Source organism: Myotis brandtii, unplaced genomic scaffold, assembly GCF_000412655.1.
Source record: "Myotis brandtii unplaced genomic scaffold, ASM41265v1 scaffold1036, whole genome shotgun sequence".
NCBI classification, from domain to species: Eukaryota; Metazoa; Chordata; class Mammalia; order Chiroptera; family Vespertilionidae; genus Myotis; species Myotis brandtii.
The window spans coordinates 316,242-337,900 of NW_005353477.1; the positions used below are offsets into that span (position 1 = coordinate 316,242).

General features: G+C 37.9%; 2 protein-coding genes across 7 annotated transcripts in view; one reads left to right on the plus strand and one right to left on the minus strand.

Annotated features, from left to right (window-relative positions):
* RARB (retinoic acid receptor, beta) overlaps nucleotides 1-6,873 on the plus strand; it is a 156,927-nt gene extending 150,054 nt beyond the window's left edge. For all 5 annotated transcript variants that reach the window (XM_005856593.2, XM_005856594.2, XM_005856595.2 and 2 more), the window contains 3 exons: nucleotides 2,229-2,433; nucleotides 3,233-3,391; nucleotides 5,362-6,873. In XM_005856593.2, the coding sequence (XP_005856655.1) occupies nucleotides 2,229-2,433; nucleotides 3,233-3,391; nucleotides 5,362-5,558 (561 nt within the window). In that variant the 3' untranslated portion in view covers nucleotides 5,559-6,873. The remainder of the gene's footprint in view (nucleotides 1-2,228; nucleotides 2,434-3,232; nucleotides 3,392-5,361) is intronic.
* A 52-nt stretch (nucleotides 6,874-6,925) lies between these two features.
* The window catches only part of TOP2B (topoisomerase (DNA) II beta), a 45,132-nt gene continuing 30,398 nt past the window's right edge, over nucleotides 6,926-21,659 (minus strand). The window contains exons 27-35 of one of the 2 annotated variants that reach the window (XM_014537552.1): nucleotides 20,439-20,633; nucleotides 17,946-18,090; nucleotides 17,556-17,723; nucleotides 15,778-15,979; nucleotides 14,985-15,064; nucleotides 13,647-13,757; nucleotides 10,423-10,545; nucleotides 8,291-8,385; nucleotides 6,926-7,414 (exon numbers count right to left, since the gene is read on the minus strand). In XM_014537552.1, the coding sequence (XP_014393038.1) occupies nucleotides 7,247-7,414; nucleotides 8,291-8,385; nucleotides 10,423-10,545; nucleotides 13,647-13,757; nucleotides 14,985-15,064; nucleotides 15,778-15,979; nucleotides 17,556-17,723; nucleotides 17,946-18,090; nucleotides 20,439-20,633 (1,287 nt within the window). In that variant the 3' untranslated portion in view covers nucleotides 6,926-7,246. Of the gene's footprint in view, nucleotides 7,415-8,290; nucleotides 8,386-10,422; nucleotides 10,611-13,646; nucleotides 13,758-14,984; nucleotides 15,065-15,777; nucleotides 15,980-17,555; nucleotides 17,724-17,945; nucleotides 18,091-20,438; nucleotides 20,634-21,659 lie in introns of those variants that run through there. The other variant, XM_014537559.1, reaches the window with a different exon arrangement.

Consider the following 21,659-nt stretch of genomic DNA (forward strand, 5'->3'; position numbering starts at 1 on the left):
GGGCAGAGGCCGTGGCTGCCGCAGGAAGAAGGTTGGATGTTAGGGGTGTAAGATAACTACCCGCCATCAATCAGAGGGACTTTTGCAGGGAAGGAGAAGTCTCCTCTGATGAACATTGTGAACAGCGTGCTGTGGCCGCAGGAGCAGCGGTGGCTTGGATTCGGTAGCCACAGGGAGCAGGAGAGAGGTGGATGAGTGCCCGGCTCTGCCTCTGGGATGTCAGATGCTCAGAGCCATCCTCCCAGAGAGGCAGCCCAGCAGTGTGCTCCCAGGAAACACCTAGAAAGCCATGGGAAAAGACTCGGTCCTCTTTGCCACAGGCAGGAAGTGAGGGCCCTCTTGCCCTGAGGAGGACCAGCTCTGCCCAGTAGCCGCGGCTTGGCCAGCCTCCCCTGGGCTATTTCCCACCATCGCCTGGGGCTTGTGCGCTCCTCTTCCCAGAGGAGAGACCCTCCTTTCAACAAAGGGTGTTGGAATCCTGGGGTCGCACTGGTGTTTGCCACTGTGACAAAATGAAGCTCCCGGTTTCCCTCCAGAGGCAGCCTGGCCAGCACCGGGAGGGGGTGCTGTGCTGCCCAGGGGCCCGGCGGGGGCAGGGCTGGGGCGGACGTTGGTAAAGACGTTGACATTCTTCCATCTCAGGCTGCGCACCTTCCGCTCTGGACGGCCCATTTGTACTTGGCTTTGGTTTGGACTTTCTAGGGAGAGAAGCAGCTGGGCATAGTTTAAATGCTTCATCGGAATCCAAATACTTTTCAGCTTCTCAGGAGGAAAACCCTCCCGAGGAGGACAGTACGGAGGTGTTCGTGCCCTGCAGTTCGGACTTGGCTGCCTGAGGGAGCCACTGACAGCTTGCAGATGTCTCAATCCTGGCCTCCCGTTCCTTTCTGACAAGCCCCGGTTCCTTTCATTCTTGCAGGGACAGCGCTCACGCAGTCACATCTTGGCAGCGTGCTGAAGTGCAAAGACTTACTTAGTTCCCATTCGGTTCCAAACCGGACCGGTGTCTGCGGTTTTGAGCCCATAGATACTGAGCATCCTGACTTTGCCCAGCAGTTAGCATCCACAGGGCCATGGGAGCGCCAGCCGGGATTGTCTGTGTACAGAAGGAAGGCATTCTGGAGGCACAGTGCAGGGAGCAGGCGCCTCTGTGGCAGCAGGTGCCCTAGGGCAGTGGTCGGCAAACTGCGGCTCTTTGGCCCCTTGAGTGTGGCTCTTCCACAAAATACCACATGTGGGCGTGCACGTACAGTGCGATTGAAACTTCGTGGCCCATGCGCAGAAGTCGGTATTTTGTGGAAGAGCCACACTCAAGGGGCCAAAGAGCCGCATGTGGCTTGTGAGCCGAAGTTTGCCAACCACTGCCCTAGGGGGACCAGCAGGGCCGTTTATCAGGCAGGATTGGGAGACCGTGGCAGGGTGAGCCAGGCTTCCTGCCTATAGACATTCCACCCCTACATCCTGGCTTTCTTGAAACGCTGCCTCTTCTCCGTAAGTCTGCTCTGAGTTCGTCCTGGCTGCGTCGGAGCTTCCCTTCTTCCGAGCTCCCAGCTCCCTGCTGGTCCGCTCCTGCTCCTGAGTCATAGTTGTCTGTGGAACGTGGTGTCGGAGGCAGTGCAAGAGGGAGCCTAACCTGGGCTTGAATCCGATTCAGCCACATATCAACTGTGTGACCCTGGGCACATGGCTTACACTTCTGAGCTTCAGCCCCTCATCTGCAATATGTAAATAATATTCACTTCATCGAGGCGTTTGCAAGCTTTAATGTAGGGCATGTGTAACACTTGATATACACTAGGCATTAAATACATGGTAGCTATTGCGCCCCCCCCCCCTTTTTTTTCTTTTTGGTAGGCTGTAAGCTCATTTAAAAAAAAAAAAGAATCTCATTCATTTTTTTTATCCCTAGCACCTGGCATAGTGCCTGGGACATAAGTAGGTCCTTGGTAAATGTTTATTTGACTCAAATAGATGACTTTTAGACAGAGATTTCTTGTGTCCTAGTTGTTATTCTCTAAAATGACTTTAGCCCGTGTTGTGACTTCTATACTCTTTTAATGAAAGAGCTTGAGGAGACACTCAACAATAGAGAGGGGGGCCGAGCGCCTCCTGGGATGTGGGAGCACCTTGGAAATCCTCATGCTACCTCCTGCCTAGAGCTGACTGATGCTGTGAGGCCAGGCTGGCATTGATGATCCATCCAATCTGGGTGTTTGTTTTTCTTCCAGATTCTTAGAATTTGCACCAGGTATACCCCAGAACAAGACACCATGACTTTTTCCGATGGCCTTACCCTAAATCGAACTCAGATGCACAATGCTGGATTTGGTCCTCTGACTGACCTTGTGTTCACCTTTGCCAACCAGCTCCTGCCTTTGGAAATGGATGACACAGAAACAGGCCTTCTCAGTGCCATCTGCTTAATCTGTGGAGGTACCGACTACCTAGCAAACCCTCAGGGGATTCCAGGAACAACTTGCACTTGTAATTTATGGGGGAAACTTCATCTCCATTTTGGAGATGTTTTACTTAGAAGAAAGCATGTGAATAAAGCCAGGCATGCATGCATGGGGTTTATTGCATTTTTCTATATTGTTTAAATTAAGTTTGGGATCCTTCTGCTCTGAAATATCAAAATGCTATTTCTACAATTGCCACAGGTATTTTTTTAAAGGTAGCATCACACTATAAAATGAACTGCCTGGGGACATTTTGATGATGTTCCCAGGGACTTGCATGTGCTGTTTGCTAATTTAGTGGCCCGGAATACAAGTCATTGGATTGGCCCCCTACCAACCCTTAGAGGACTGAGATAAAATAAGGCTTTCTTCTTTGTAGTGACCCCTATCAGCTCGCAGGAGGCCGAATCATAGTGGCTAAAAAGTAATGGCTTTAATTAGGGGAGGACTTACCTTGCCTTCATAACCATCCTGCTCAAGGTTTGCTTTAATTCAGTTCAGTAGTGACACCTCCTGGTCATGAGAAGTAATTCTCTCCCTGGGATAAAAGCAAGCAGCCCTCAAAATGTGCCTTCCTCCAAGAAGGGGGACAGTCATTTTCAAGTATCACTGCCCAGAGCAGTTGCATATATCTTCAAAGTTGCACATGTGATTGAACCATCAAATTAATAAAGTCATAATGTAGTCGGAACAAGGAATGACCCTCTATCCTGGAAAGTGTGAAACTTTCTGTCCTGCTACTAATTGTGTAATACTTTATTTCCGGTATCTAGACCGCCAGGACCTTGAGGAACCAACAAAAGTAGATAAGCTACAAGAACCATTGCTGGAAGCCCTAAAAATTTATATAAGAAAGAGACGACCCAACAAGCCTCACATGTTCCCAAAGATCTTAATGAAAATCACAGATCTCCGCAGCATCAGCGCTAAAGGTATGTCCCTGTCTGCGCTGTCTATATGACGTGGGTAAAGGTATGTCCCCAGTCTGCGCTGTCTATATGACGTGGTGTAAAGGTATGTCCCCAGTCTGCGCTGTCTATATGACGTGGGTAAAGGTACGTCCCCAGTCTGCGCTGTCTGTATGACGTGGGTAAAGGTATGTCCCCAGTCTGCGCTGTCTATATGACATGGAGCCAGCAGTCCTGAGCAAGTTGTATTGCTTTTCTAAACCCCATGTTTTAATTCAGGATGTTTGGTAATAGCTGCCTTTTTGTTGGTTTTGTTTTAGCATGTACTTCTCATTGAAATCAAAAGAAATGAAATAGTACCCACCCTTACAAAGAAAAGAAAACCTGAAATTTTACCCTACTCAATCTTAGATGATGAGAGCTTTAAAATTCAGGTGACCAAGGATTAGAAAAACTGTTTTCAAGAGAATGGATATATAGCCGTGGCCGGTGTGGTTCACTTGGTTGGAGCGTCGTCTGATGTACTGAAGGGTTGCTGGTTTGATTCTGGTCAGGGCACATATCTAGGTTGTGTGTTTGATCCCCAGCGGTGGTGCATATTGGAGGCAACTGACCGATGTTTCTCTGTCTCAATCCCTTCTTCTCTCTAGTCAGTAGAATATATCCTCGGGTGAGGATTTTAGAAAAAGAGAATGTATGGTATGGCAAGCTTTTTAATGTTCTAGTTTTATATATTTCACTCCAGCTTTCTACACATGCTCTGGTGTATGTAAATTGGACTCGTTTTACCTGAACTTCCAAACCTCAAGAAAAATGAATTGTACTTACGATCGTTGTTGGTGAAGTTTCTCTCAATCAGTGTAGCCATTGCTCTCTTGTGTCTGGGCAGATTTACTTCCGCACACTTCTAAGCTAAGGCACTGCTGCCTTCCTGAGAGGTGTATTCTTGCCCTAGTGATTTTCAGTTTATGGGGCAATTTGAGCAATTATATTTAGTCAGTATGGAAGCTTATGCCCAGAGCCCTGTAACAGCTGAGTGTTGGCATAGGGTAGAGAAAACTCAGTAGCCACCCCTAGTACCAAATGTTGTCATTCTCCTTTCCATTAGCATACGCTATCCCTTGAAGACCTTGGTGAACCAAGGAACAAACTCGCGTTCGGGGAAGTGCTTCGAGGCACAGTGAACCTGCTTGATAGTCTCAATCCTTGATCTCCTTCTAAAGTTTCTTCAATGAGATGTTGAGCTCAGCCCTAGCATAGGATTAAGGATAGAAGCAAACAGTGCTTGACCTTATAATTATGATGTCTTTAATTTTAAAACAGTGAGGCTGTTTAACTTAATATGGCCATTTCCTGTATCTGGCTAAGCCAGTGCTAATAAAATTTACTGTGATTGTGGAAATATCCTGTGCTCTGCATTGTGCAATACAGTAGCCACTAACCACACGTGGCTCTCGAGCACTGGAAATGTGGCTGCTGCAACTGAGGCAGTTCTCTTCATCGTATTTAACAAATGTAAACAGCCGCACTGGACAGTGCAGTGCTACATCAAATACACTGTTCTCTTCATCGTATTTAACAAATGTAAATTTAAACAGCCGCACTGGACAGTGCAGTGCTACATCAAATTGATGCTCGCCCCACTTTGACCACTCAAATCACTTCCTTCATTTTTTGGTTACTGGTGTCCTTTCAACTGTCTCATTTTCAAAATATATACTGTTTCTGTTATCAGGAACTTCTCATTGTAAATTATGTTACGTAAATACATACCAATCTTGTCTCCTGAAACTGACAAAGGCATGGAATTATCAAATTTAAACATGTCACCATATCTATAGATTTCACAACACCATATGTTGTGAAATCAGCATAGGTTTGGGGAGGCCTTCGTAGCACCATTTTCAGCCTTGTTCAAGTAGATGAAGGTTGATCCCTAGTTATGCAGCTTCACTCCTTATCTCTACCAGATTCCTATTATCTCTTTTTAAAAGGTGCAGAACGTGTAATTACCCTGAAAATGGAAATTCCTGGATCAATGCCACCTCTCATTCAGGAAATGCTGGAGAATTCTGAAGGACATGAACCCTTGACCCCAAGTTCAAGTGGGAACACAGCAGAGCACAGTCCCAGCATCTCACCCAGCTCAGTGGAAAACAGCGGTGTCAGTCAGTCACCACTGGTGCAATAAGACACTTCCCAGCTACTTCAAACATTCCCCAGTACCTTCAGTTCCGGGATTTAAAATGCAAGAAAGGAAAAAAAAATACCTTTTTACTGCTGCTTAGTTTTTGGACTGAAAATATATTAAAACTCAAGAAGGACCAAGATGTTTTCGTATGTATCCATATATACTATACTCCTCACTGTCTAACTTACCTAGAAATACAAACTTTTTAAATTCTAAACATCAGCCATTTCATGCAACCAGAAACCAGTTAAAAGCTTCTATTTTCTTCCTTGAACACTCAAGTTTGCATGGCAAAGACCCCGTCAAAATGATTACGCCCTGGTTAAGTTTCTAAAGACTTTGTACATACAGAAATATGGCTGTTCTTTCTATGCTGTATGTTTGGTGCTTTCCTTTTGTCTTGCATACTCAAAATAGCCAAGACACCAAGGTTATGGAACAGACTACTGTACATGTCCAGCTAAGAAAGGTTCAAAAGGTAACTGTCTTGCCTTCACAGAATAATCAAGACGTCAAGGTAAGGAAATGGGATTATTGTACAGTAGGACAAGATAAGGCTAAAGATACTCTAATTTAGTTAGTATGGAAGCTTGTCCTTGCTCTTTCTGATGCTTCAAACTGCATCTCTTGATTTCATGTTGCCCAGTAAATATATACAATTCACTGTACTAGCAGAAGAGAATTCTGTATCAGTGTAACTGCCAGTTCAGTTAATCAAATGTCATTGTTCAACTGTTAATGTCACTTTAAATTAAAAGTGGTTTATTACTTGTTTAATGACAACTACACGATTTTTAAAAAAAGATACATTTTTACAGTAATGATAGCCTCCAAGGCAAAAACACTTTTCAGTGTTAGTAAATTTTTGTTTACCTATTCACAAGCCATTAGGGAAATTTCTTGGTATAATTTCTGGTATAATTAACAGGCTGGTCTACCACCTGTACCATGTAACTAGGGTCCTTCCCGACTCATGCCTGATATTGGGGGTTTTTCCAGCCTTCTTGATGCCCAGGGGCTCACACTAACTCCCATGGCATGGGCAGAGAATAAGTATTCTTTGACCTTGTTCAATCACTATGAAGCAGAGTGAAAGCTGTGGTAGAGTGGTTAACAGATACAAGTGTCAGTTTCTTAGTTTTCATTTAAGCACTAGTGGGTGTTGTTGTTTTTTTATATTTTAGCAAGTCTGTGATGTATTTTCACTGGCTCTGTTTGTACATTGAGATTGTTTAACAATGCTTTCTATGTTCATATACTGTTTACCTTTTTCCATGGAGTCTCCTGGCAAAGAATAAAATATATTTATTTTAAAGGTGTGTGGGAGCTTTCACTACACTTTCATTTTCAGTAAAGAGACAGAGAAAGCTGTTCCATTTTTAATGTTTAAATTTCATTTCAAAAAGCAGGTCTGTTGTCTGCAATCATGACAGTTAAAATCTGTGCTAATGCACGGCAGTCTATAACAATACTACAAGCCAATCAGACAATACATGACATTTCAATGAGTAAAAAAGAGCATAAAATTGTATGTGTAAGAACAAAATGTTAAAAGGCCTACCACAATAAAAAACCATCAATTACATCATCACATTAAAATAAGCCAGATGTACAAAAGTCTGAGACAGAGAAGACAAAAAGACAACACAAGTTATCTGTTGAAAAATGTTTCTGTGCTCTTTGGGCACTTAATTAAACATTGCAAAATCAACATCATCTTCTTCATCAGACTCTGCAAAATATTTCACTTCTTTCCTAGCTCGACCAGTCCGTGGCAGAGAAGGTGGTTCAGAAGCAAAGTCTGATGGGAAGATGTCCACATCTGAATCCTGATCAAAAGATGTTTTCTTCAGTTTCTAAAACAATAGATTCAAAAGCCCAAAGTTAAGAAGAAAACAAAAGACTAGTGTTAAAAAGAACTCATTCCTTACACTTCACTTACATCTGAGAATTATAAATAATGGTGCTTTTAAATTTAGAACTGTAATGTTAACTCAAGGGTAAGACCAGTTACTTATTCATTTTCATGAAGGAAAAAAAAAGGATTAAGTATAATAATTTGCCACCCTAGTAATCTTGTATTACTTATCATTACTTATTTCTTTCAGAATTTATATATCACTCAGCAAATATGCACCATGACCAGATTAGTAAAAATTCAAATTGTCTAATTTGTAAGTACCTATGAATTCATGAGAGGAAAACAAGACTTATGCACAGTATGTACTGCACACTATGTTTATAAAAAGAGTCACTGAGATGGACCAGAGGTGTAGAAGAAAACTGGATGGAAGAGGTCAGTGTGAAAGCAACATAAAGCTAAAATCACCTATGTTTGTATTTTAAAATTTTAATGGACAACAGAGAAAAAGAGGGGGATATTTGATGCTTTTTCATTAACCTAATAGAGATAGTGTACTTCTGGTGGGACTAATTGGGAGAGTTTAAGTTAAAGATTAAATTAGCCCTGATCAAATAAAGAAATAGCCTTTATTTGGTCTGCAAACAGTAATATTTTAGACAGATAGTATATAATTTATACCATACTTGATCCAAGAAATAGCCCTAATTATATCGATCTAGACTTGGATAATTCTTTACCCATATACAAGTCCCCTAAGGATAAGTATGCTAGGTTTAAAGTTATTAGAAGACATTATACTAATAGTCAAACTAAGCCAGTTATAGATCATCTTAAACAAAACCAGCACTACACAGATGCTTCTGGTTACCTTGCTTGGTGGTCTGGTTGTTTTCCTGCCAGGATTATAATCACCTTCATTTTCAGAGCCAGATGCTTTCCTTTTCCTTGCCCCTCGGCCTTTACCTTAAAATTATACAAAAGGTTTTTTCACCCAAGGTTAAGTGCAATATAAAAGGATAAAAACATTACTTCTTTGGCATCCCCTGATCTCTTAACATGAATGATGTAGAAACAATTCGTCAGCATCATTTCAGTTCTGGAGTTGACAAGACTAAATGTATTTCACAAATATATTTAAACTAACTGGAAGGTCCTCATGACAAATTTTAATGACCAAGCTCCTAATACATGAAAGAAAATATTTGCACCTGAAAAGAAAATCTCTTTAAAAAGTGCTTTTTAAATTGTGATGAAAAACAATTTAGTTTCTAATTTGTCATAGACCAATATTTTTTAAAATGTAATACGTTATAATTTATGTTAAAGGTTTAAATCCTTACTCTAAATTTTACTTATTGCACATTAGTAACAACCAATTGCAGATCCCACTTTAAGTAGCACAATCTTAGAATAGAACCCTCAGTGAAATAATCTATCAAATCTTTATTCCTTCTCAGACCTAGAATTACCACATGCAGCCTATTTTCTTTCATCTACCTAATTTCTTATTCTCATCATTGGAGGAGGAAAAGGTAATGTTTAAATGTTCTCCATTCTAGTGATTCCAATGAGTAAAAAAAAAATGGAACTAAATTGCAATTCTAAGTTTTTAAAATTTCTTTAACAGCTATGACCAACTAGATCAGCAGTTCTCAACCTGTGGGTTGCGATCCCTTTGGGGGTCGAACGGCCCTTTCACAGGGGTCGCCTAAAACCATCGGAAAACACATATATAATTACATATTGTTTTTGTGATTAATCCCTATGCTTTAATTATGTTCAATTTGTAACAATGAAAATACATCCTGCATATCAGATATTTACATTACAATTCATAACAGCAAAATTACAGTTATGAAGTAGCAACGAAAATAATTTTATGGTTGGGGGTCACAACATGAGGAACTGTTGATCAAATTAATCAATGAATTGGCACATCCTATATAATAGGCTAATATGCAAATGGACCAACAAACAGTGGGACCAGTTGCTATGACATGCACTGACCACCAGGGGGCATACCCTCAACGCAGTAGCTGCCGTGACTTGGCAATGGTGGTTGTTAGGTGATGCACCCCAAAACCAGAGAGGAGAAAGCATGATTCCACTTCGGCAGTGGGTTATGTTGTTGCTGGGGCACTGTCGGACCCGAATTTGGTTTACTGCACACTTGCATTTGTGATCCACACCCTGTAGGACAGCAACTTTGCAGAGTGCCCTCTCGCACTCCAGGACCCCTTGGGGGATGTCGGAGAGCTGGTTTTGGCCCAATCCCCACAGGCCAGGCCGAGGGACCCCACCTGCCGGAGGGACCCCACTCACTCTGCAGACACCTTTCGAGCCATGGCACTGACGGCCAGGGAGGGACCACAGGAGGCTGGTTCCAAGACGTGTCCGGCCCATCATGCCAGCCACCTTCTAATTAATTTCTTTTCAATGTGCACAAATCCGTGCACCAGGTCACTAGTGTATTTATAAAGGTTTTAAACCATGCACACCTTAAGTATTGACCTCCCCAATCACAATGTTTCTTTTCCACTTTGTTATTCTCTCTTGCTTCCCTGTAGGTCTGTATCCTTATCCTAACTGCCACTTTTAGAAATAAAATAAACACGATCAGTCAGTTGGATCAAAGGTTGAATAGCTACCCTTATAGAAAGTCATCTCTTACCTGAGCACAGCTATTTCACTTCCTAGATCAGCAAAAAGCTCTGCTCTCGGAGTCCTAGCTCCAGCCTACTCCAGTGGGTGTTACACTCTCATCTACCATTTTAGTAACTACTTCCAATGAGACCACTGCATGGGGGTCTTTGAACCATACCTAGGTATGCAAATTGCTATACTTCCCTTTGAATTAATTCAGCACTGATTCTTAAATTGCTCATTGAGGAGTAAAACAACTTAAAATAGGTACACCCAGTCTTTCTAATTTCAATGAGTAGAGGAGACTAAATGTTTTCCACATGGCATGTTTGAGGGTTACGCAGAAATAATCCTCACCTTTTGGTGTTGTAGTCTTCTTTGGAATGCCAAATTCTGAATCCGAGTCAGAGTTCATAGTCTCTACTTTCTTCTGTTTGGGAGTTCTCTTGGGCTTAGGCATTGTATCTGAAGATGGCTTTCCTATTAAGCAAAATCCATTGCTTAGATCAATATATACTTACCAACAAACCAAGCTGAAGTGAGTCCTAAAACAATGGAATTTCTTACAGCTTATCTAAAATTGAGTTGCCTTAAGTAATAAAATGGTTTCTCTCCACCTGGTGCCAATGTAGAGGCAAACAATTTCTCATAGATGATAAAATGCTTTTTATTTAATTATGCGTAATTTGCCTTTTGATAATTCAAGTGAGATGTTTTAAATAAGGGCCATTAAAATGAATTAAGCAATAACTTTTAAAAAGCAGTAAAAAATACAGTATAGTCAAGACAAAAAACTATTTGACATATTAATTATAACCCAAGTATAACCATATATTAAGTTCTAACTTTTAAAGTATATTATAGGAATAGAAACAGATTCACTCCCATTAAGTTGGAATTCAGACTTGGCACTTTTACATGGAAAGAAATGTGAAAATTCTAGAAAAGTAGACAATAGCCCCAAAGACACTTGTTTTGATGAATTTTGTTTTTCAGTTTCATTTACAGTCAATGTGAAAATTACCACTAATCACTTTGGTGATTAAAATCTAATTTGAAAAAATATATATTAACCATAGACCAGTGGTTCTCAACCTTCCTAATGCCGCAACCCTTTCATACAGTTCCTCATGTTGTGGTGACCCCCAACCATAAAATTACTTTCGTTGCTACTTCATAACTGTAATTTTGCTACTGTTATGAATCGTAATGTAAATATCTGATATGCAGGATGTATTTTCATTGTTGCAAATTGAACATAATTAAAGCATAGTGATTAATCACAAAAACAATATGTAATTACATATGTGTTTTCCGATGGTCTTAGGCAACCCCTGTGAAAGGGTTGTTCGACCCCCAAAGGGGTCGCGACCCACAGGTTGAGAACTGCTGCCATAGCCATTCCTATTAAAAAACAAAACCTACGCTTTTATGGAAAATGTATTCCCAGTTCCAATTTGAGATGTTAAGCCCCCTCACTAGAACAATAGGAGGAGCCCACACTCTTATAGCAGTGGCAGCCACAGATTTTGTGGCTTTTCCCCCTTTGAGTCCTCATGCTGCAATATACCACAAGAGCCACAGCAGCTCCTAGCAGAAGTATAGGCTTGGATTAGCAGGATGTTCTAGGGACCACCTTTTATCTTCAGAAGAGTTTCCAGGCTTGCAAGTGTTAATTGCAAGTTGCACTTTCAACTCTACTGGGCAAATATTGTCAGACATCTGAGTACTGTGAGCAGCCTTTTTGCTGTAAACTTACTGGAGCTACAGAATTTAACTTTTATAATAATTTATGTAGTCCCCCAAGAGGGACATGAAGCATGCTCTCCTTAAAATGGTTTGTTGTGGAAATTGTATTTTTGAAGGAAGGTTGAGGGCTTGCTGAGGTCCCTGAATCTCCCATTCAACTGACAAGGCTAGTTTAACTACAGGTAAAACAACCAATGTAGTTAATGCTAAACTTTAACTCTTTAGATTAAATAAGAGTGAATAAGTTGTTGAAAGAACTGATATGGCTCCCAAGTTATCAGGGTTGTTATAAAATGCTAATATGAAGATAAAAAACTGAAAGGAAAATTATAGAGCCTGTCTGGATTTGAGTCCCTCAGAAGTAGACCCCACCTTATTATAAGACAAAGATTCAAGTATTTATTTGAGAAGTAAAGGAAAAAGAGTACAAAAATGAGACAATGAAGAGAGGGCAGCCAGTAATGGGTAAGTTAATTCAAGCCTGTCATCAATCTAGGAGCTTAATCCCAAGAAGAATCTCTTGACCCTCTGGGATATGTAAAAAGACATATAATTACATATTGTTTTTGTGATTAATCACTATGCTTTAATTATGTTCAATTTGTAACAATGAAATTGGGGGTCACCACAACATGAGGAACTGTATTAAAGGGTCACGGCATTAGGAAGGTTGAGAACCACTGAACTAGATTGTAAGAAAAGATAGCCTAGATACTTGATCAAATTAATCAATGAATTGGCACATCCTATATAATAGGCTAATAGGCTAATATGCAAATGGACCAAACAGTGGAATGACCAGTTGCTATGACGTGCACTGACCACCAGGGGGCATACCCTCAACGCAGTAGCTGCCGTGACTTGGCAATGGTGGTTCTCAGGTGATGCACCCCAAAACCAGAGAGGAGAAAGCATGATTCCACTTCAGCAGTGGGTTATGTTGTTGCTGGGGCACTGTCGGACCCGAATTTGGGACAATCCATACTGTTTGTTTACTTATATGTAAAAAGACATATCCCAGAGGGTCAAGAGCAGTAAGATACTTGCAGACCAGCTTTCCTCAATCACAGAGGTGGCTGCGTGGGGAAATGTTAATATTCCAGCATAGCAATAGAAAGTCCCGAGGCAAAGAAATATAGACATGCCTCATATGCACTGAAGTGGTAAGGGAATGGCACCTAATCGCTCACTAGTACATTCAGAATAAGTAGGGACTTTTGTTGTTGTTCTGTTACATCTAATACATGTGTTTCTATAATAGTGTTGTCTATTGTGCATTTTTAAGATCCTGAAGGGACAATCCATACTGTTTGTTTACTTACTGTGGAAGTAGCAATTATCTTTTAAACACAAAGCACTAATACCTTCTTAAAAAATACCAAGGTATGTACCTTAGTACTAGTAACAAATTCATGAATCAACTTAGTGTTTCATAGACAATCTTAAGGCTAAGGAAAAGAAAGACATTCTATGACTCAAAGAAAAAGAGGACCCCAACTGAAATGACCAATCATTCCACATAGAGGAGTTAAGGCATGACCTGCATAGATAATACAGTCAGGCTACTAGCAAAATAAAATTTTAATCTACTTTACTATCTATACTATCTTTAGTATCAATGCATGGAATTATTTTATTATAATTACAGTCTTAAAATCATTGCTAATTACCTCACATGGTTAGAAAACAAGAGGGATTCTCCTTATACACATTTATACTTGACAACTAGCCTAGTGAAGTCCTAGTGCAACTAGTTTTAATTTATATTAAATTTCCTTTGACATCAACTACATGGTTATGCAATGCTTACAAAAATCAAATATAGTACATACCCTTTTTAGCAGCTGCTGTTTTACTTGGAACTTTATCTATTTGTTTCAGACCAAATGTTGGTGAAAAAACAGAAGCAGAATCTTCTTCATTACTGTCAAATTTAGCTGAATCTAAAAATTACAAAGCTTTTTTTCAGTAAAGAGATTCTGTAAGGACCACTTAATAATTAAACTTTGATTCTTTTTTATTGATGATTTCTTTTTAGCTAGGTAATTGATCTTACAAGTTTCTATTCTGTGATCTTATAATCCACAATATACAAACAGCTGAAAATAAAAAATATAACATATTTCAAAAATGTTAACTGTTTTAAAACAGTAAAGAAATGCATAATGAATTTTTTAATAGTCCCAAAGGCTAAACATTTAAAAGTTAACTGACCAATTCAAAAATAAATACTGATGATTTATTTTAAAGTGAGATACAAAAAAACTCTCACTGTGATTATTTTAGTATCTACACATTTAATGCTATTAACCATTTCAAGAATTAAAGTAATGATGATCAAATGTAAGAGAGTAGTAAGTATATCTATCTAGCCCTGACTAGTGTTGCTCAGTGATTGGAACGTTGGCCCGTGCGCCAAAGGACTGCGGGTTCGATTCGGGTCAAGGGCATGTTCCTGGATTGCAGGTTCAATCCCAGGCCTGGACATGTTTGGGAGGCCACCAATTGATGCGTGTCTCTCTCCTCTCTACTCTCTCTAAAAGTCAATGCAAAAATATATCCTCTGGTGAGGATTAACAACAAAAAAGTGCAAATCTATCTATACGTATAGAGCATGTAGAAGATCTATGTGTGTTAAAAAATTCAAGACAGTCAGTTCAGTCTAACCAGATTGTTTTGATCTTAAAAATTCCACACACAAAAATATGGGTCATAAAAAATATACACCCTGATTAAATTTGCTTCGGTTTAGTAAAACAAATCTGTATATTGCTACCCTTGTAACTTTTTAAAAAACTATCATGTATACATTCATGTTGCCATGAAAATAAGATTTCAATCTTTAAAATTTTCTTTCTACATTTTTTCTCTCATTAAAACACCCCCTCTACACCCATACTCCCTACACTCACACTGGTTAGCATCTGCCTATCTACCTAAGTGCTTCCATAATTCCTACTTTGACCAAAGAGTTGGGAATAACCTCAGGAAAAGTAAATAAACCTTATTACATTGAGGAAAATGTAAAAAGAATGTTAAAAAGAAAACAAGATATCTAGTCATAAAAACATCCTGAAATTAAATCATGACATAATGAGTTATCTGTTTCTTTTTCTTCCCCACTAAATCACAGCAATAATATAACCAGTGAAAAGACAAAATGAACGTACCATCTTCTAACTTTTGAGAGTATGAAGGAAAAGAGAAGAGATTCCCAAAATCCTGAGGTTTTTTGTCATGTGAAGATTTTCTGTTAGAAAGAAAAATTAAACACCACAACGTAATTTAAATATCTGGTTTCAACCTTGACAAATTATATATAGTATATACTGCAAGATTATAATCATAGAACAAAAGATTGTTCTCTCATTTGTTTCTAATATGCACAAGAGTAGGCAATAATCCTATTTTTTATCTTAGACTGCATGTGGTAAAATACTTCCTTAAAAAATCTTAAATAGCTCATACACTTCAATCCTACATGTTAGTCATGTTAGTGTTCAGACTCATCAGAAGCAAGAAAAATCAAGGCCAAAATTAGGAAAGAAAACTAAACTTCCCATCTCTAAAGATTTATTAACTACTATGTCCCACAGGCCTGCTGCCAATTTTTGTAAATAAAGTTTTACTGGAAACCGCACACTTGTTCTTTTACATATTGTTTATGGCTGTTTTCTTCCTACAACAGCAAGACTGAATAGTAGTGACAGAGATTATATGGTCTGCAAAGCCTAAAATATTTATTATTGAGCCCTTAATGGAACAAATTTTGCCAACATATGTTCTAAAACTATAGCAACAGTTATGTCAACAGCTGCAATATTAACCAAATTTACTGCTTCATGAAGTGAACCTTACCTAGAATAACAATTTCTTATCCAAAGTTTACAGTAAAGTCTTTGATGGATGCCTATCAAACAACTGAGTACCATACAACTGAGTAGCAGTTGCTTCATTACTTACTCTGGGGTAGCTTTTGATTTGGCTGGTGAAAATGTATATTCATCTTTATCTAGGCCATCTGAAGGAACAAATTCATCTTCCTCATCATTTGTTATGGGAGATGCTTTAACTTTTAATTCCTCTAAGTCATTATTGTCATCATCATCATCAGCATCATCATCCTCTTCTTCTGAGAAATCAAATGTGTACTTAGGCCTCTCAGCTAGGAGAAAAGTGAAAGTTAATATTATAATCAAATCCAGCTTTATCCACATAAAATATGATGAGTAACGCATTTGAAAAATATTCCAATTATTTCTAAAAATACTCGAGAAAAAAAGAGATAAGCATTTAGAGAATAAAGCCAATAATTTTGCCTCAGTTTTGATAGTGTTAACATCTATCTATCTTGTAATTCTCAGGAGGCTATGGGGTAATAATAATGCTGCATATATTAGGAGAGCATAAACTGATGAGATTAATTTTTAGAATAATACTTAAATATTACTTAAAAACAGGAAAGTAGTTATTATGGCCTATGTAAAAGTGACTATGAATATAAGATTTCCCATTTCTGCAATTACAAAGTTTACAGGTCTTTAAAAAGTGCAAATCTTTCTCTTAACCTTTTTCACAAAACTCCTATCTTCTATTCATGGTAGTTTTACTACAAAATAACAGAGATTGTAATTTTTCAGATGAATAAGAAAAAGAGGTAAGATCTCAATATGCAAGATAATAATATAATGTATTTAAAAAGGTATCTGCTATGGGAAAAGGCACATTGGTATACTACAAATAAGTTTTATTATAATTTCTAGCATATGCTATGAAATAAAATTTAAAAATCATTTGGATACCGTAGAAGTTTTTACTTCATTCCAGATACATGGAAAAAAATAATCTGAATAAACTAATTTTCACATAACTTAAGTTGCACATTGTAAAATCCACATATATTGCACTACTTATACACATTAGGAAAAGAAATTCAATCACTTTGTGATTAGAGAACCAAAAATTTAAGGCCTGAGATATAATTTAAAAAGTATCTCCCAAAGGTAAAACAACCATAATGCTCTATTATTTATTTTACATAAATTAGGTAGGACTTAAATTTTGAGAAGAATCTATAAAATAGGACATGTATCAGTTTTAAAGTATTTGAAAACTTCAAGTTAATGAATATTCAGACATGATCAAATCACATGCTTAACGGCAATATATATAATAAAAAAAATGGAAATTTGCAGGCTATGACTGCAATTATCTAAATTATGCCAAGTGACTGGAATCAGACTCCCTTACAGATACAAGGGATAGACAACTAAACAAAAACAAAACTATGAAGTACTACTATTGACCCACCACTCTTGGGATACTACCAAAATACTTTTTTTCTTTTAACCAAAATCTTCAAACTATTGATAATAAACATCAGTAAGAAAACAATTTGACTTTGGGTGGTGGACACAATAGTGCAATATACAGATCATGTATCATAGAAATGTATATTTGAAACCTATATAATCTTATTAACCAATGTCACCCCAATAAATTTAATAGAAACAATAAAAGAAAACATGATTCATTTTAGGGAAATTTGTTTTATGTCCAACTTTGCTAGAAAAAAATCATTTGGTAAGGAAATTTCTGTCTTCTTGAACTATAACTTCTGAAACACTAATGGTTTAGCCCTTTAGTTATATTGGTAATACTAACAATACCAACTTATATGAGTAACACTAACTTGGTCGAACTACAACATACAGTAAAATGAATATAAAATGTATCAATACCAGCTGCTCTCCTAAGCAAAGAATCTCTTGGAATAACCACAGGTTCTGTTTCTTCCAAGTCACTTTCTGACTTGGATTCATCATCTGACCAAGGATTCCGTTTCTTCACTTTCTTTGCACTAGGTTTGCCAGATGATGTAGATGTTTTTCTTTTTCTCACCCTGGTACCTAAAACCAAAAGAACAACAATGATACATGGATCAACACTTATACAAATGCCGTTAGCAAAAATAAAACTGTTATAATGAAAAGTTTATTATAAAATAACAAATGTTAATGAACATTAGAGATATTAAACTATTAGAAAAAAAAAGCACAATCAAAAGAATCTGGTAATACTCTATATATACAGATTTTTTTCACACAAAATAATACTTTAAAAATCCTCACCAGGCTCTTTTTTCTCCCTTTTGGGTTTGGGACCTTTATTTATAGGCACTGCCTGTATCAGTGCTTCTTCTCCTGTGCCTTCTACTGGTGTTCCACTGAATTCTTCATCACATTCCACTTTTACTGCTGTGGTATCAAGATCACCCTACACATTAAAAAAAAAAAATCAAACCATGAATAAAATGAAAGTTAAATTAATAGTATGTACTTTAGAAATATATTTCCAGCCAATATATTGCTTCTTCATATTAGGTGAGTAAAAAAAAAAAAATGTTAATTCTATTGAGGTCTTAACAGATAACTTTGATCAGACCATATTTTACTTTATCGTATTGCTTACCACTCTAATCTTCTGGTACGTACCATGAGATGACAGCTACTTAAAAGCAACCATAAGAAAAAATAAGGCCGCTTTTGATTATCAATGGGGCATTAAGACCAATAGCTAAGTACACCAAAAGTTACCTGCAAAGTAAGTTGCTATAGTTCTGGTCTCTATATACTAGAAAAAAATCTTCAGATTGAAGGAAAATAAGAAACACAAGTCATGCACTGCTAGGCATTATAAGACAAAGTCCTCTGACTCTAAGATTATTGAGAGAGAGGATACAAGTCATTACAATACAAATAAATATACAAGGCGATATAACAGTGACCCATAGGGAGGAGTGAGCAACTCTGCCTAGGGCAAGGTCAGGGAAGACTCCATGAGGGGCCTTTCTGATGGGTTTTGAAGTAATCATGTTTGCCAGGTAAGAAGGAAGGAAGGAAGAGCATCCTGGCAAAAGACACAGAGGCATGAATCACCACATTGTTTAGAGAACTACAAATAGTCTGCTAGGATTCAAGACAAGGTGAGAGGAAAGATTAGTCATACAGAAACACAGGGAGGCATGCAGGGGCTAAATCACTGTGTACAGGAGTCTGTGTGTATTCAGTGGGGAGTCACTGAAAACTCTTAAGCATTTGTATAATAATCAGACTTACTTTTTGGAAATATCACTCTAGTAGTAAGAGATCACAAAATCCTCCTGCCACAGGAACGAAGTGGAAAAAGGTAGAAGTCCTGATTAGATGACTACAGATAGGAAGACTAGTGAAGAGGACCCCTTTAAATTATCTCAGAGAAAACATCAAATCCTAAAATAGTGTTAATGGGAACCGAGATAAGGAGGTAGATTTCAGAATTGCTTCACAAGAAGTCAGTATGATTTAGTTACTGATTATATGGGAAAATTCCCAAGTTTTTGGTTTATGTTAGTGATGGCTGATGTTGCTAGTAACTGAGATAAAGCACAAAGGTAGAAAAAGTGGTTTTGAAATTAGGATAAGTCCAGTTTCAAAAATGCTGAGTTTGAAAGGCTTTGGACATTTAAATAGCTATAGTAGCTTGGCACTCCTGAGAAGCTTAGGGACATAGATTTAAGAGTCACTGTGTGAGTGGGAAAAGCTCTGGGCATAGATTATGTTACTTAAGAGAACTATGTAAGGTGAAGAGAACAGTGCTGAGAACTAAACCTGACACACACCAACTAAAGAGGAGAGGAGGCATTTCCCTAAGGAGAAAGCAAGTGCATGTTTACATTAACCTGTGTGTGGTGGGGAGCCAGGTAAGAGGGAAGCAGTAGAGACCTCAGTTTATTAGAACAGTAGCAGAGAGTGATCTCTCTGATACCACAGTGCTTCTAGACTTCAAATCTTAGCTCTGTACAGAGAACGCACCAATCTCTCACTCCAGCTCTTAGGCTCATTTTCCAAGCTCTAATTACACTGTTGGGCACATCTATCTATCTATCTATCTATCTATCTATCTATCTATCTACCTACCTACCTACCTACCTACCTACCTTCCTACCTACCTTCCTACCTACCTATCTATGGGCAGAAAAATTAGCCTCTCTCTTTCAGAACATCATGCCCTCCTGTTTCCTCTGCTCTGAACAATATTCTCAATGTTTCCTTCTTCTAGCTAACTCTTGCCCATGTGCTGGATGGTGTAAGTCTCATACTTTTAAATCCTAAATAGTACCAATCAATGCCAATGACATAAGATGTACTTGATGATGTTTTTAACTAATAGTAAAAACAAATAGTAAAACATGATAGCTTATTTTAATAGCCAAACAAATCCTTTTCCACTGTAAAACTTTCTTAATTGGTCATGATATAGTAATAAAGTTTATATTTTAAATTTAATATATATATTTTTTGTTGTTCCATGATTTTCATTTAGAATGCTGCTGAGTAGAGTATTTCTATCTCTCACTTTAAAAAATGAAATCAAGTAGGTAACTCTTTACATATGTGGTTCCTTGACTAATGTTTTCCTCCTTTGGGTCAACTGCTCTCATAGAACAAATGATTTCCCATCACAAGTGAATATATTAGAAACAAGAAAAGCATTATTTAAGCAAATAGTGAAATTAAAATACATATATACATCATTTTGGAGGTGGAGTCTACCAACGAGCTAAAACAAGAGATATGTCATACCTTTTTCTTCTTCAGCAACTTTTTGCTAGCATCTGCCTTCATAGCAGTGATTTCGGGAACTATCCTCCTGCCATAAGGTGAGGGCATTGTCTCTTCCAGTTGAAGTTTCTTCACCTTAGGTTTCCCAACTTTACCTTTTACTGCTTTTCCGGCCATTCCAGCCATTAAATCTTCTCGTTCTTGCGCTTCCACTTTCTGAAATATAATTATAAAGGAGGCGGAGTGAGAACAGGTGCATATATAACATTAGAAAAGACAATACCTATTGCATAAAAATTAAAACTAATTTTATTCACTCAGTAGGGATAAAGCTTTCCTTTCAAGTGATCTAAGATAAAGTAATGGGAAAAATAATAATTCTACATAGAAGACCTGGGTTGTAGTCCCAAGTCTGTCTAGCTTCTCATTTGTAGTACAAGAGGGTAGTAAATAAATGACCTACATGGTCTCCTCCAATTCTAGGACCCTATGTTTTATTATGAAATCAAGACTTCTGATATGGTATCATCAGAATTCTAGCAAATCATACAAAAAGGCAGTTAAGTACGAAGTTATTCTTTACTATTGCTTTAGCCATAACAGAAAAAAAACACCTGTTCTTAAACAAAGTCAAAAAGTATGAAAATTAAAAGGGCCATCTTAATCTTTTGAAGAGTTAAGAAATCCTTGTAACATGATAGCTTAACAGAAATAACATAAGCTTTGAAATCAGACAGATCTCGATTTCAATCTTAGCTCTTCCACTTATTAGCTATAAATCCTTGGTAAATACAGTTGTAACTCATAAAGCACCTACTATGTGCTAGACTTTAAAAATCATGTGACCCCCACTTTATGGATAAGGAAACTGGGACACTGAGAGGATAAGTAATTGCTCTTAACCATAATGATATAATTCCTCTCTAAGCCAGTTACTTAACCTCTCTAAGCTTCAGGATCTTCATCTATATAATAGGTTAATAATAAATAACCTCTCTCATTTGTTTTGGTGGTGGGAGTCATTCTGAGGATTACAGTGCCAACATACAATAGAGATTCAATTAGTTTTATCATTAGATCTTAAATGACACTGATCAACATAAAAATTAAGTCTAAATACTTTCAATGTAACAAAACCATATCCAGAATAAATTCATTGTGTGGACCTACTTTCCTAACTATCAAATAATAAAATAAAGTGACAGATTAAAAGTGAAAGCCCCCTGCTCGCCACCGCCGCAG